The 14,805-nt window shown below is 41.5% G+C and overlaps 1 protein-coding gene across 1 annotated transcript in view; it reads right to left on the bottom strand.

Moving 5' to 3' along the window:
- The window catches only part of KIF13A (kinesin family member 13A), a 169,549-nt gene that overhangs the window by 27,475 nt on the left and 127,269 nt on the right, over positions 1-14,805 (bottom strand). Inside the window, exons 16-21 of the mRNA XM_063451688.1 lie at positions 9,087-9,249; positions 7,783-7,923; positions 6,940-7,089; positions 6,322-6,483; positions 4,482-4,655; positions 22-173 (exon numbers count right to left, since the gene is read on the bottom strand). Of these exons, the coding sequence (XP_063307758.1) occupies positions 22-173; positions 4,482-4,655; positions 6,322-6,483; positions 6,940-7,089; positions 7,783-7,923; positions 9,087-9,249 (942 nt within the window). The remainder of the gene's footprint in view (positions 1-21; positions 174-4,481; positions 4,656-6,321; positions 6,484-6,939; positions 7,090-7,782; positions 7,924-9,086; positions 9,250-14,805) is intronic.

The raw sequence follows: 14,805 nt of genomic DNA, 5'->3' as shown, positions 1-14,805 counted from the left end.
CGTGACAATACCTAAACATACCTGTCATGCAGGGTTCTAGATTTATCGTGAAGAGAATCTATCTCCCACAAGGATCTTCCATTTCCAGCACACCTGTGACCCCAAACTTCTATGGCAAGTGCTCCTTCAGAAATAAACTCCAAAAATTCCTCTGTAATATGTACCACATAATCCTAAAAACACAAATACAATACACAAATACACTGTGTTTAAAGATTAATTTATCAAATCAACCTGTATGCATTAATTAATAACTCTAGTATCTCCTACGATGTTTTATTTTATTTTTGCAATATATTTTATAATTTGTAAATGTATCAACTATAAATGATGAAACTGAAAGTACTTAACTCAAAAAGAATAGTTTATAAAAGTGGCAATTTTATACAGTAAGATAGATGAGATACAGTTAGGGCCAGAGATATTTGAACACTGACACAATTTTCATAGTTTTTGCTCTGAACACCACCACAATGGGTTTGCAAACATTTTTTTTTAAATTCTTTATATTTTGTTGTGCATGGTATAACAATAGGCTTACTCAGCCACAATAGCAGTCGCAAGCAGTATGGTAACAGGCATAATAAACGTATGAATGGACAGCACAATTTTTTAGATTATGTTGAGAGGAGGTATAGAGAGTGGATAGACATAACATATTAAATTGTAAGCTTTTCTTTCTGTCTGTGGTGGTCGTGTAAGGTAATATTCTGCGTTTGTAGTACATGCTAGGCAAATTATAAGTGTAACATGTATATATATATATACATATATATATATATGAGCAGGCTTAGATAATTCAACGCTTATAGGGCTTGCTAGGCAGATTAACCCCTTAATGACACAACTTCTGGAATAAAAGGGAATCATGACGGAATATATCCGTCGTCTGTCCTTAAGGGGTTAAAGGTGTATCTCCTATATGTGGACAAGCTAAGACTTAATTTAAAGTGGATTACTACGGAACCTGCAGCTAAAGACAGTCATGCCATTTTCTATGCATACAAACATGTTAAAAGGTCATTGCGCAAGATAAGCAGCTTAAAACCAAATCAAATGGAATCCTGGGTCCTCTTGAAGACACCGGTCGCCCAAAATGTGCTTAGGTTCAAATAACAATTTTCAAATGCTTTCCCTATTAGGTTACACGTAAGTTTTCACTGAGTGGTTTAAGCTGTGGATATATGTCTGGACAGGGTGATATCGTTCAGAAGTGAGGAAACAAGCTACCTGTCTGAGCAATAAATGTAGGTTGAGCTAGGAGACTTATAATATCTAGGGGTGTATTAGCATAATAACAATGTTAGATCATTTAATAGGATTCCTGCTGCTAACATGCCGCTGGGTTTGCATTAGCCTAGGTCCCTGTCAGGAGGCTAGTTTTGGATGGCAGTTAGCACCCAAAGTTGGAAAGTCAGCCGATACCCTGGCTGGGTACCCATCGTCCAGCTGTAACTTGTCCACTGTTAGAGGCCTTCTTGGCCCTGGTGAGCCCCCATGTCATGGCCGAGTAGTGCCGGCTGCGTGCTGTATCAGGAGCCGCTCTCCGGGCTTGTCTCACGCCACTGGTCTTGCTGTGCAGGAGCCCGCTCAGTGTTCTGACGCGGAAATGGTTGTGAATCCCGCCGTTTCTTCAGTGCTTGGGTAGTCGGTGGCGGGTGCTTGGGTAGTCGGTGACGATCAGCCTGATGGTGCTGCGCCACGGGTTGCGTGATTGGTGGTAGGCCTCCGTGTTCTAAGTTTAATCCGCGGGGTGTAACAGGGAATGCGGCTGGTGGCAGCCTGAGGCAGGTATGGCGTGCATACCAGGTCTGGCCCTGGGAGACTCTCTGCCTGATTCGTTGCCTCTGCTTACTCTCTGGTTGCCTTCTGGTTTGCTTGGCTGTAAACCAGCCTGGATTTGTATCGATCTGCAAGTTGCTTTGGGTCGGTTTTGCCGTGGGACAAATTGTTACACTCTGTATGGTTATTTCCCAATATTTTACCCAGAATTTGTCAAAGGCTTGTGCGATGCTGTCCTTCTGGGAGGCCCACTTCTTGGGAGTTTCAAGTGAGCTGGGTCCCGATTCCGTGGCCATCTTGACTCCCTCCGCGTTTGACTCTAACTTTGCAGGGTATTCTGAGGACGTAAAGGCCTTTTTATGTTGCAGAGCTCACCGGTGCGTTCTTTTTTTCCAGACTGTGCCAAACTGTTGATTTGGCCACTCCTATTGTTCCTGCTATCTCTCTGATAGTTTTTTTTTTTTTTTGCAGCCTAAGGGTGGCCTGTTCCACTTGCATTGAGAGCTCCTTTGACTCAGTAGCGGATCCAGAGCCTGATCTCGGGAGGGGCACTTGTAGATTATTTAAAGAAATAATCCAGGCACAATAACCACTACAGTTCAGTGTAGTAGTTATGGCGCCAGTAGTGCCAGGATCCCATCCATAGAGTTTAAGAACAGTTTGACAACTTACCTGGGGTCTGCTGGGATATAGGGCATAGGAGCAGTGGTATGTGTTAGGGGTGAAGTGTGTGTGAAAGGTGCAGTGTGTGTGTGTGAGCGGTGAAGTGTGTGTGCGAGTGCGTGAGGGCGGCAGTGTAGGTCAGGGTTGCAGTGTGTGTGTTGGGGCAGTGTATGTGTGGGAGAGCTGCAGTGTGTGTGTGTGTGTGTGTGAGCAGTGCAGTGTGTATGTGAAGGTGGCAGTGTGTGTGAGAGTTGCAGTGTGTGTGTTTGGGGCAGTGTGTGTATGGGGGCAGTGTTTGTGGGGCAGTGTGTGTAGTGTGTGTATAGGGGCAGTGTTTGTGGGGCAGTGTGTGTAGTGTGTGTATGGGGGCAGTGTTTGTGGGGCAGTGTGTGTAGTGTGTGTGGGGGCAGTGTTTGTATGGGGGTAAGGAGGGCAGGGAGGCTTTTTAAATTTTTTTTAATTAAAATCAATATATTTATGTCCCCCCCTCCCTTCTTACCTTTACTGAGGAGGAGGGGGGACATTTCCCTGGTGGTCCGGTGGGGGATTCATTGGTGGTTCCAGTGGTAGGAGTGAACTCTAGCCCGCGCTCCAGGGCTAGAGTTCACTTTCGCGAGATTTGGAGCGTTGCCGTGGTTACCGCGGCACCGCTCCGTGCTCGCGAGAGGAGGACCCGGAGGAGCTGCGGGTAAGAGCTCCCGGGTCCTCTCTCCCTCCCTCCCCTGCAGGCTGTCAGCAATGTGCCTGCGGCCCGGGAAGGGAGAGCTCTGATATCCCTCCCCGGTCCGCAGGCACATTGCAGGGCTGGCACTTGGACAGTAGCCGGCAGGGCGGAATCTCGGGGGGGAGGGGGAATTGCCCCATTGCCCCCCCCCCCTGGATCCGCCACTGCTTTGACTGCATGTTGAAATGTGAATGCCAGACCTGGAATCAACTCCAGACCTTTTACCTGCTGCTTAATTGATGAAGAAATAACAAAGGAATAGCCCACACATGTCCAATTACTTTTGGTCCCTTGAAAAAGATGGGCTACCTATTAAAGAGCAGTAATTCCTAAGCCCTTCCTCAAGTATGCATGTGAATACATTCAAATTAAAGCCGAGAGACTGTAATTAAAGCCCATATTCATTATTTAATTGTAACTTGAATTTATATTGGTAAACAACCAAAACTTGTGGTAAATGACCAAATATTTCCGTACCTAACCATATAAGCAATTTTATAAAGGCGCTAAGTTGCTGTCAGACAGCCAGAGGGTGCTCTTCCTTACTGCTTTGTACCCCAGCAAAAAAGTTATAGAAAATGCTTCTCACAGACAAAAACATTGGATTTAATTAACCAATAAGCCAGCATTAAAAATACATTTCTGGAGCTTATAAAATGATGTCTGTCTTCTACAGTATCCCTTTGGAACACTGTAACTTTTAGAATGATCTTATAGCCATGAGCTAAAAACTGAGTTTGCTATATATTGGTCATAATAATTAAATTGCTAGTATTCAGCCTAAATTTTGAATGGCTGGATTTCACTTAATTTCACCCAAATTTACCATTAAGTCAATAAGCTCCTATATAAACTGGCACAACTACTATTTCATTATGAGCTATAAATGTTTTTACATTCAGTTATAAAGCACTAAACATGTGTGCTTCTCAACATGTGAGCACATTTTGTTGATTTATGACTTATTTACAAAATATTATTTCTTGTACTAAACCTGAATCCCATGCTATTTTATTGCATTGATTTTTAATCAATTTGATATAGAAATTGTCTTTGGAAATACAAATATATATTTTTTTGCATACGGTAACAATGATGCCATATATAACATCACATAAAATTCTAGGACTACATAGGTATAGTGAGACATTAAATGTAACAATTAAACAATGTTTAGGTTAGAATTTACATTATAGCTTTGCTGTAATTCTGTTACTAAAATTGTTAAACCCCACTAGAAATGCTACAATGCTACGCAACTTTTTTTAATATAAAATTGATTTCCATATAATATTAATAATATCATAATTACTTTAGAGTGTGCAAATGTAACATTGAACTGGGCATCTTTGTTTCGAGGTGAAGGCATGTCTGGGTTAACCATAGGTGGTGCAACAGTGGGTTCAGACTGGTCCCAGAAGGTATACTGGCAGAAGACAAAGTTGGACAGGTTCAGAGGAAGACCTGTTGCTTCTTTTATTTTGACCTGAGAAAGACAAACATCTATGTAATTCAAATATGGAATATATTTATCTATGTACATATTTCTTATCTGAAAAAAAAGCTGATCTATTTACACATTTTTGACTGGTGCATAGGATGTATGTTTAGTAAGAGAAGAAAATGACCCACCTCAATAAAAGGTCAATTTCTGCCATCACCTCCCACTCCCTTCATGTTTAAAGTCATATTGTAACATATTCTTGCTATTACAGGTAAGTGGAGATAATGGGTTTGCATTCCACCTCTTTGTGACTGCTGATCACTGCTAAATAGGCTACCTTGCCTGCAACATCCCCCCCAAAAAAAATCAAACCAGAGGAGGGAGCATTGTACGGACACAGCAAGGGATGCCTAAAGATATGACTGCCAAGTGAGACACATGGTGATTGAGGCAGACATAAGGACAGAGACATAGACGTAAATGAGGAGAGAGAGCAGTAAGGACACAGCTGGGAGGAACAGGGACATTCCTTTGAGAATGGAAGAAACACAGTCACAGTAAAATGGACAGATACGTGACTGTGCTGGCTATTGGGGAAGAAATAGTAGGGCTGCACATGTCACTCTAATCAGAAAAACTATGAGAGGTGCCACACTGACATGGGTGGCACAACTCCAACATTTATAGCAAACGAGAAAAAGACAATTCAGGCACACTTGAGTCATCTTTTATACAGATTTTATTAGATACATTAAATGCAACATTTGGGCCTTTTTAAAGTCTGCATAAGGAAAGCCCTGCCTCGACTTTCTTTTTTTCGTTGGCTATTGAAAAAGAGTCAGATACATGGCTCGTGAAAGAGAGATAGCTGCTGAGCTAAAGAAAGACACATAGCTTGAGGGAAGGAGATTCAGCACCCTTTATTCTTCGCTCTCTCAGCACCTATATATCTTTTTCACTATCCACCACATGTTAAAAGAACACGACACACAGCTAAAGTACTTTATATGTATTTGTCTGTAGCCAATATGTACTCACAGCACATGCACATTAGCACCACTCCCTCTTCCCCCGTCCCCCAGTCCGATGATGTCGGAGGAGGCAGAGCGTCGATCCAGCACAGAGGGACATCGCGCTGGAATTGGGTAAGTGACTAAAAGTTTTTTTAACCCTTTTGCTGCCAGAGAGGAGGGGGCCCCGGAGAGCTCTATAGTGTTAGGAATACAGGTTTGTATTCCTAACACTATAGAACCCTTATAAATGTGAAAAATTCCAGACAATTTGTAATTTATTATATAACCCAACTAGAGACTATATCCCTAGCACAAATTTACTGCCTGAAATTTAAGGTGAATTACAAATTTTAGCACAAAATAGCCAAAATTAAAACATTGTTGACATATAGATATTTTCCAATTCAGCTATTGTGACATTAGATTTAAAATTCACTTTGAATTCCTGACAATTCACATTTGGGAACACTTTTGGTTTGTTTTATTGAATACAATAAATAAAATAATAAAGAATACAAATTAACAGAAACACCAACAGAACGGTTTAAAAGAAATAAAATATTATATAGAAAATACCCATCAAAGTAGTTGTATGTAGAAAGTGGTGCACTCAGGTATATAAAATATCTCGATTCTTGAAATTGGTATGGAGATACTGCCTTTAGTGAAGGCATACTGGTAATTTGAATACTCACTCGGCAGGACATCTTCTTCGGTCTGTGGAGAACTTCACCGCTGTTATCTGTGATCTCAAAGCTTCCACTTTCACTAGAGTTTTCGGAAGAGTCATCACCCACTAAGCACTCAGGCACCACACCAGTAATCCGCATAAGTTCAATGTGAAGTCTTCCTGCGACCTAGACACAGAAAGTACATCCTGTCATTAGGTTGGGAAGAAGACAAATCTAGAATAATCTAGAATGTACTTTACAAATAACAACTATACAAGATGCCAAGTGGGCAGCCTTTCAAAATAAAATAAAGTTATAGGCCAGTGAATTCTAAACTTGGTACCAAGATTTCTCAGAACTACATTCAATATGATACTCGGCCTGACTTGAAAAAATTCTTATAATTGGAAATGCTATTTGGGTGCTGGTGCCATGATTAGCAATGTGAAGGTAAGCAACCAGTAAAGTGGAGAACCAAAAAAAAATACTAGACTGAAGGTGAATGTAAGATAATTTTTATGTATTAACATTTTGTTTTTGTTCCTAATTGTGTGCAGATTTTTTTAAATAGGGAGTTGATTTACAATATGTTTGCCGAAGACATTTATGGTAAATAATTTATATATAAAAATGAGTGCTTACCTCCCCCTGTTGGCTGATGATAGGCACTGCATACTGAAGTTTAACATCATAAAATAAACATTCCAAAAATACATTTGCCACACCAATCAAATTGTGATTTTCTTGAGCTTCATAAAATGGGTCACCTTTCTTAAAAAAAAGCTGTTTGTTCTGGAAAAAAGAAAATAGAAAAACAATGAATGTATTTTTTTACAGTTGTGTATGCACTGAGAGCAACAGAGCATACAACATCCTGATTTATTTACATGAGAACATAAAGAGTGTCCTAGCTTCACCCCTTTTGTTTCCAACTCCCATCAGAAAGTGCTGACCTCTCTACCAAGACATGTTGGCAGTATAAAGATGTGTTGCACTGAGTCTCATACTCTTGAATAATGAATGAGAACCACCCTGCATGAAAATGGAAGCCGCAAGCACGCTCAAACATGATATCATCCAAGAGCAAAAGTTCATTAATCCTCCAATTATACGGAAAAATATGAATGAGATCCTGATTTAGGCAGATGTTACTAGTGAAGAATCAGTGCACAAGGTTTTGCTACAATTTAGAGATGATTATGATGGGTTTTTTTTAGTTTTAGATTCATATATTTTTATAATGAACATTATTATGTTATAAAGACCCTTAACATGCTAAAGAGATTACATTAATTGTATATATTATATAATCGAATACCGGCATGTGGCAATAATATCCATAAATACTAATATATCAAATTAAGAATCAAGATTCCATTACATGAGATAAACTTAACACTAATTCTTTATGAATTATTTTTGAGCATTGAGGTCACTGTGATCCATTATTCCAAACTGTGCGTAATATTAGGACTTGACATCTACCTCATTGGGTTTCTCCTTCCACTCTTGGTAAGCATCCCTCATGTCAATGAGCTTGTTCTCGAGTTTCTCAATAGTCCACACTTGGGTGCCTCTGCATTTTCTCCGCACTTGAATAGCTGGCTCACTCACAATTGCACCTCGCTGAAAAGGGTGGGTGTTCACATTATTTATAGATTAGAACATGTTTACTCCCATTTATGTAACTCTTCCTTTGACTGACATGTTGACCTTCTCAATGGAGACTCTCAATGCAATTAATTGAAACTAACAGTCCATCTACCTACTGATAAAATATAAGTAGTTTGCCAATGTATTCTGGTGGTCTGGGTGCAGCGGCCCTGCCTTTTAACCCTGCAATGTAAAACATTGCCATTTTGGTTGAATCAGCAGTGTTTCCTGTAGAGGGTTAAACAAACCTCCAGTGGCTATTTTACTGACAGCCATTAGAGCAGGGTTAGGCAATCATTGGAACTCCAGATGTTGTTGACTACATTTCCCATGATGCTTTGCCAACATTTAGGCTGTAACTGCATTATGTGAGATGTAGTTCACAACATCTGGAGTCCCAAAGGTTGCCTAACACTGCACTAGAGGGTGCTTCCACAGTGAGAATCGAGTCTGACTCGGTTCTTCATTGATTGGAGCAATTCATAGACTAATCGCTGCGCGTGCTCATAAAAGGGCAATTTAATGTGCTGCACCAGCTGGATTGCAGGTTTTTAATGGGATAATTGAGGATTTTTTTGTAGCTAACAACGGGGGAGGAGGACTGAAATCTAAATAGGCAATCTAACAGTAGGGATAGCATTTAAAAATTGCATTCCCCCTATAGTCTTCCTTTACAGCTAGCTGAGATTAATAGGAAATGTCGTTCAAAACATCTGATATGCCAAGGGTAGAAGTCACTAACAGGAATAAAAGTACTATTGGATGCAGTTATATCTTGAGGTGGAGAACATTCTAGATGTAATCCTTGATGTTGTTGCCACTTATGTATTTTTTCTATAATATTCTGCACTAGAGATGTTTAAGATATGTGTCCATTCTCTGGTTGATATTGCCATAGTAACGGGTATCATTTGACCAGGTTAGGTCACTCCACAGCATCTAATCGTTCCACTGTGCAACAGGCAACCTCTGAGGTTTTACTTTCACTATAAATATTTGTTTGGTATGTTGTTAGTTAGGTTTGATAAAGACTCTGAGCTGAAACATCAAACTTTAATATATAATAAACTTGTAGACTGACGTATAATTTTTATTCATCCTTTTTTTAACATTTTAGATGCTGCCACGAGACTCACCTTGCGGTTTGCACTCAGGTTGACTGCTGGTATTTGCAGAGTGACTTGATAATCTGTGCATTTGTTCATTTCTTCAGCTAGAAAGTTAGCTTCTCTCACTAGAGTGTTTGCCTTCACAATCTGCTCTCTGAGTTTGGCAAGGCTCTGCCTAAATAGCTCATCCCTGTTAGAGACAGCAGAACACGCAGGGCAACATTTACAAGCATTTGGTTTTAAAGATTTTTCGAAGTCCATCCTTTAACAATATCCCCTGCTTTACAAATCTGACAGAGACTGATTATAAAAGTGAAAATAGTAATTTGGAAATTACAAACCTTGCCTGACAGACAGATATATTTCTGCTAACTGGTAAGTGAATGCATCTGGAGGGTATTTCTTAATTAATGTTTCTTATTTCTTTTCTTAGAACATATATATTTTACTTCTGGGGGTTAAGTGTACTGGATTGTTTATAATGTGCACCATTTGGAAAACCCCACAATATTATATGTGATATTTGATTTTTTTTTTAATTTTGATCTGTTCAAAGAACAAATGTTAACACCAGTTAGAAGACAGAGAAAACATGATAACATTACTGAAACTAGATTCTAAAACAGGAGTAGGTAACCTTTGGCATTTCAGGTTTTTGGGACTACATTTCCCATAATGCTCTTACAGCAATAGTGCTGGTAAAGCATCAGGGGAGATCTAGTCCACAAAATCGTGGAAGGTTGCCTACTCCTGTTCTAAAGATTAGATCAGCGGTTCCCAAAGTGTGGGTCGCGACCCACTGGTGGGTCGCAGGGCGATTCCCAGTGGGTCGCGCTGACCCACACATCCAGGGCCGCCGGCAGTCAGGCAGACTGACACCAGGAGGGAGCCCGGCGGCCTGCCCTGTATGCCGCCGGGCTCCCTCCAATCAATCTGCCCAGCAGCTCCTGTCTGCAGCTCCGCCGGGTGCAGAGCTGCAGACCGTGTGATAGAAGTCTCGCGAGCTCCCAGAGCGTTACCATGGCAACACTCTGGGAGCTCGCGAGACTTTTATTACACGGCCTGCAGCTCAGCACCCGGCGGAGCTCAGACCGGAGAGGTAACCCACCGGACCACCAGGGAGACACTGGACCACCAGGGATGTCTAATGAAGGTAGGGCACAGAGCCCAAACAATGCCCCCCCACCCTAATGTAACCCCTTCTCTGCCTGCCCCCCCACCCCAATGTAACCCCTTCTCTGCCCCCCACCCTAATGTAACCCCTTCTCTGCCCCCCCACCCTAATGTAACCCCTTCTCTGCCCCCCCACCCTAATGTAACCCCTTCTCTGCCCCCCACCCTAATGTAACACCTTCTCTGCCCCCCCACCCTAATGTAACCCCTTCTCTGCCTGCCCCCCCACTCCAATGTAACCCCTTCTCTGCCTGCCCCCCCCACTCCAATGTAACCCCTTCTCTGCCTGCCCCCCCCACTCCAATGTAACCCCTTCTCTGCCTGCCCCCCCACTCCAATGTAACCCCTTCTCTGCCTGCCCCCCCACTCCAATGTAACCCCTTCTCTGCCTGCCCCCCACTCCAATGTAACCCCTTCTCTGCCTGCCCCCCCACTCCAATGTAACCCCTTCTCTGCCTGCCCCCCCACTCCAATGTAACCCCTTCTCTGCCTGCCCCCCCACTCCAATGTAACCCCTTCTCTGCCTGCCCCCTCACCCCAATGTAACCCCTTCTCTGCCTACCCTCCCCCCCACTGTAACCCCTTCTCTGCCTGCCCTCCACCCCCCACTGTAACCCCTTCTCTGCCTGCCCCTCTCCCCCCTGTAACCCCTTCTCAGCCTACCCTCCCCCCAACTGCAACCCCTTCTCTGCCTGCCCCCACTGTAACGCCTTCTCTGCCTGCCCTCCCCCACTGTAACGCCTTCTCTGCCTGCCCTCCCCCCCTGTAACCCCTTCTCTCCCTGCCCCTCTCCCCACACTGTAACCTTTTCTCCCCCTGCCCCCCCACTGTCGCCTTTTCTCCCCCTGCCCCCCCCACACTGTAACCCTTTCTCCCCCTGCCTGCCTACTATAACCCTTTCTCCCCCTGCCTGCCCACTGTAACCCTTTCTCCCCCTGCCCACCCACTGTAACCCTTTCTCACACTGCCCCCCACACTGTTACCAGTACACACACTCCCTCCCACACTGTCACCCTCACCTCCTGTCTCTGCGTGTCCTTTTGTGTCAGAGTGTGTGTGTGTATTTGTGTGTCTGTGTGTATCTGTGTGTATCTGTGTACATGAGTGTCTGTGTATCTGTGTGTGGGAAACTAAGTGTCATTGTGTGTATCGCTGTGTATTTGTGTGTCTGTGTGTGTGTGTATACACTGCACACATACTCCATACAAAAAAACATGCTTACATTGAAACACACATTGTGTATATGTATATTTTATAAACACAATATACACACACTGCATCCACTACACACACGCACACAATGCAATCAAACGCAAACATTACATACAAACACACCCCTGCATTAAAACACTAAAATGATCTACAAACACCCCTTCATTCAAACACCAACACTACACACAAAAAGCACACCTGCATTTAAAATCCTACACTACATATACAAACACCCCTGCATTCAGATGCAAACATTACAAACAAGTACACCACTACATTCCAATAGCAACAGTACATACAAATACACTCATACATGCACACATATACTTAATACAAAAACATGCTTACATTCAAACACTACTCACAAATATAACCCTGCAATGATGTGCAAATGGTAGATCTCCATCTGGCATATTATTGTTGAAGTTCTCCGACAGATGGAGATCTACCTTTTGGCCACACTTTCACTAGATGGGGGCCCAGAAAACATACTTGCACCACGGTCCTCTCTACATTAGTTCCAGCACTAGGATAATCCATGTGAGGTGCCTGGATGAAAGAGCAGGACAACAACATTTCTGATTCTGAGTCTGTGAGTAAGCAGTTGTATGTCTCTAAAACTGATTGCCATGATGTGTAAAGTTTCTGCGTCTAAAACTGCCATGATATATCAAAATTATGCCTCTAAAACTGCCATGTTATGCCAATTTTATGCATCTAAAGCTGATTGCCATGGTGTGCCAATTTTATGCATCTGACTGTTTGCCATGGTGTGCCAATTGAATGCTTCTGAAGCCGATTGGCATGATGTGCCAAGTTTATGCATCTAAAAGTGATTGCAATGATATACCAAGTTTATGCATCTAAAGCTGATTGCCATGGTGTGCCAATTTTATGCATCTGACTGTTTTCAATGGTGTGCCAATTGAATGCTTCTGAAACTGATTGCCATGATGTGCCACGTTTATGCATCTAAAAGTGATTGCCATGATATGACAAGTTTATGCATCTAAAGCTGATTGCCATGGTGTGCCAATTTTATGCATCTAAAACTGATTGCAATGGTGTGCCAATTGAATGCTTCTGAAGCTGATTTCCATGATGTGCCAAGTTTATGCATCTAAAAGTGATGCCATGATATGCCAATTTTATGCATCTAAAGCTGATTGCCATGGTGTGCCAATTGAATGCTTCTGAAGCTGATTTCCATGATGTGACAAGTTTATGCATCTAAAAGTGATGCCATGATATGCCAAGTTTATGCATCTAAAGCTGATTGCCATGGTGTGCCAAGTTTATGTATTTAAAGCTGTCATGATGTTCCAATTGTATGCCTCTAAAATTGATTGCCATGATGTACCAATTTTATGCATCTAAAACTGATTGCAATGGTATGCCAATTGTTTGCATCTAAAGCGAATTGCCATGGTGTGCCAATTGTATGCATCTAAAGCGGATTGCTATAGTTTGCCAATTATATGCTTCTAAAGCGGTTTGCCATGGTGTGCCAATTGTATGCCTCTGAAGCTGATTGCAATGGTATGCCAATTGTATGCATCTAAAGCGAATTGCCATGGTGTGCCAATTGTATGCATCTAAAGCGGATTTCCACGGTGTGCCAATTGTATGCATCTAAAGCGGATTGCTATAGTTTGCCAATTGTATGCATCTAAAGCGAATTGCCATGGTGTGCCAATTGTATGCATCTAAAGTGGATTTCCACGGTGTGCCAATTGTATGCATCTAAAGCGGATTGCTATAGTTTGCCAGTTGTATGCCTCTAAAGCGGTTTGCCATGGTGTGCCAATTGTATGCCTCTGAAGCGGATTGCCATGGTGTTCACTTTTTAAAATACGCATTAAAAGCAAGTGGGTCCCGAAAAATTACCATTTTGAAAAGTGGGTCTCGGCCCATAAAAGTTTGGGAAGCCCTGGATTAGATTGTAGAATATATTAGATTAAAATATAGTTTGTTTGCAAAGAGTAATTGTTTCCAGGAAATTGGAATCCTGCAAGCATCAGTTGAGAGCAAGGACTTTAACCTGTAATATCAGATTACAAGGTCTCTAACCTGTGCTGTCTTACAGTTTTTCACAGAATAGGATCTTTATGGAGAATATATAGATAGAAATGTCATTACTGTGGATTTTGGCAGAATATGGAAAGAGGAGCTGCTCTAATGTGAGTCCACTAACTGTATTTTGCCATTTCCCATAATCTGTCACTGATGTACAATGGGATATATTGTGCGTGATGTACAACGGATGGGTATAATTTTACACAATTGTTTAGATAATAATTCCAAAATAAAGAACATTTCACTTATTGATAAAATTAAATAAAATTAGCCTATATGTCCACATCGAGCTGATGAAACATCCTGTCTTCAAACTTGTATAAAAATGACAATTTTAATATATCAACAGACATTTGTAAGATTGTCTTGCCCTTAGTCCTCATCTGCAACAATATGAAATTGGCTACGACATCAGCAGATAAAATGCTACTGGATCTAATGCTGACATGATTTTTCAGACCGATGCTTGCCACAAGACATAAATGACACAGACACTATTCAGTTTGTGTCCTACTTTAATCACATGCCGATGTGATACTGCCGCTGCCTAGTTATAAACAAACTGCTGGCCAGTCACATGTACGGCTATGTCCTTGGCTCCTGGATGTTACCCCAACTTCCCTAGGTTCTTAAATAAAGCCTTCTGCATACAGTAACGGCCAAATAACTTTTTCCTGCGCATGTTAGCGCATTGACAAAATATGTCTGTATCTAAATAGGGTATTGTAAAAAAATATATATATATATACTACTCACACAGATCCTATCACTGAGAAGGAATTCTGTCTCCGAAAGCTACAGGTTCATCATTTTTGCATCCAACATAATAACATTAGGAGTTGATGTCACCCAAATTATAAAAACTATTTTTACGCGTTTAATTTTGCTATAGAGCTGAATAATTGCTTTGAAGTAATGCAAGCAATTCTAATAATAATTTTGGGGACACTTGCTGTAACGTAATGCAAACTTTTTTAATAATACCAATTTTTTTGATTTAGAAGTAACACAAACTATCTATATAAATAGTAACAGGGTTATTTACTAAAGTGAGATTTGGCGGGAATTTAACCCCTTAAGGACCAAACTTCTGGAATAAAAGGGAATCATGACGTGTCACACACGTCATGTGTCCTTAAGGGGTTAAAGTGACTTCAAAGTACATTTTTGGCTAAATTTGCCCAATTGCAATAATTCTCCAAGTCAATTTAATTTTCAGTTTGGCTATTTTGGACTTAAGTTTGAAATTCACTGTGAAGTCCTGGCAATATTCCTGCCATTGTTA

Source organism: Pelobates fuscus, chromosome 4, assembly GCF_036172605.1.
Source record: "Pelobates fuscus isolate aPelFus1 chromosome 4, aPelFus1.pri, whole genome shotgun sequence".
Classification (NCBI taxonomy): Eukaryota; Metazoa; Chordata; class Amphibia; order Anura; family Pelobatidae; genus Pelobates; species Pelobates fuscus.
The sequence above is the reverse complement of the archived record's forward strand: the minus strand, read 5'-3'. Positions and strand labels throughout refer to the sequence as shown.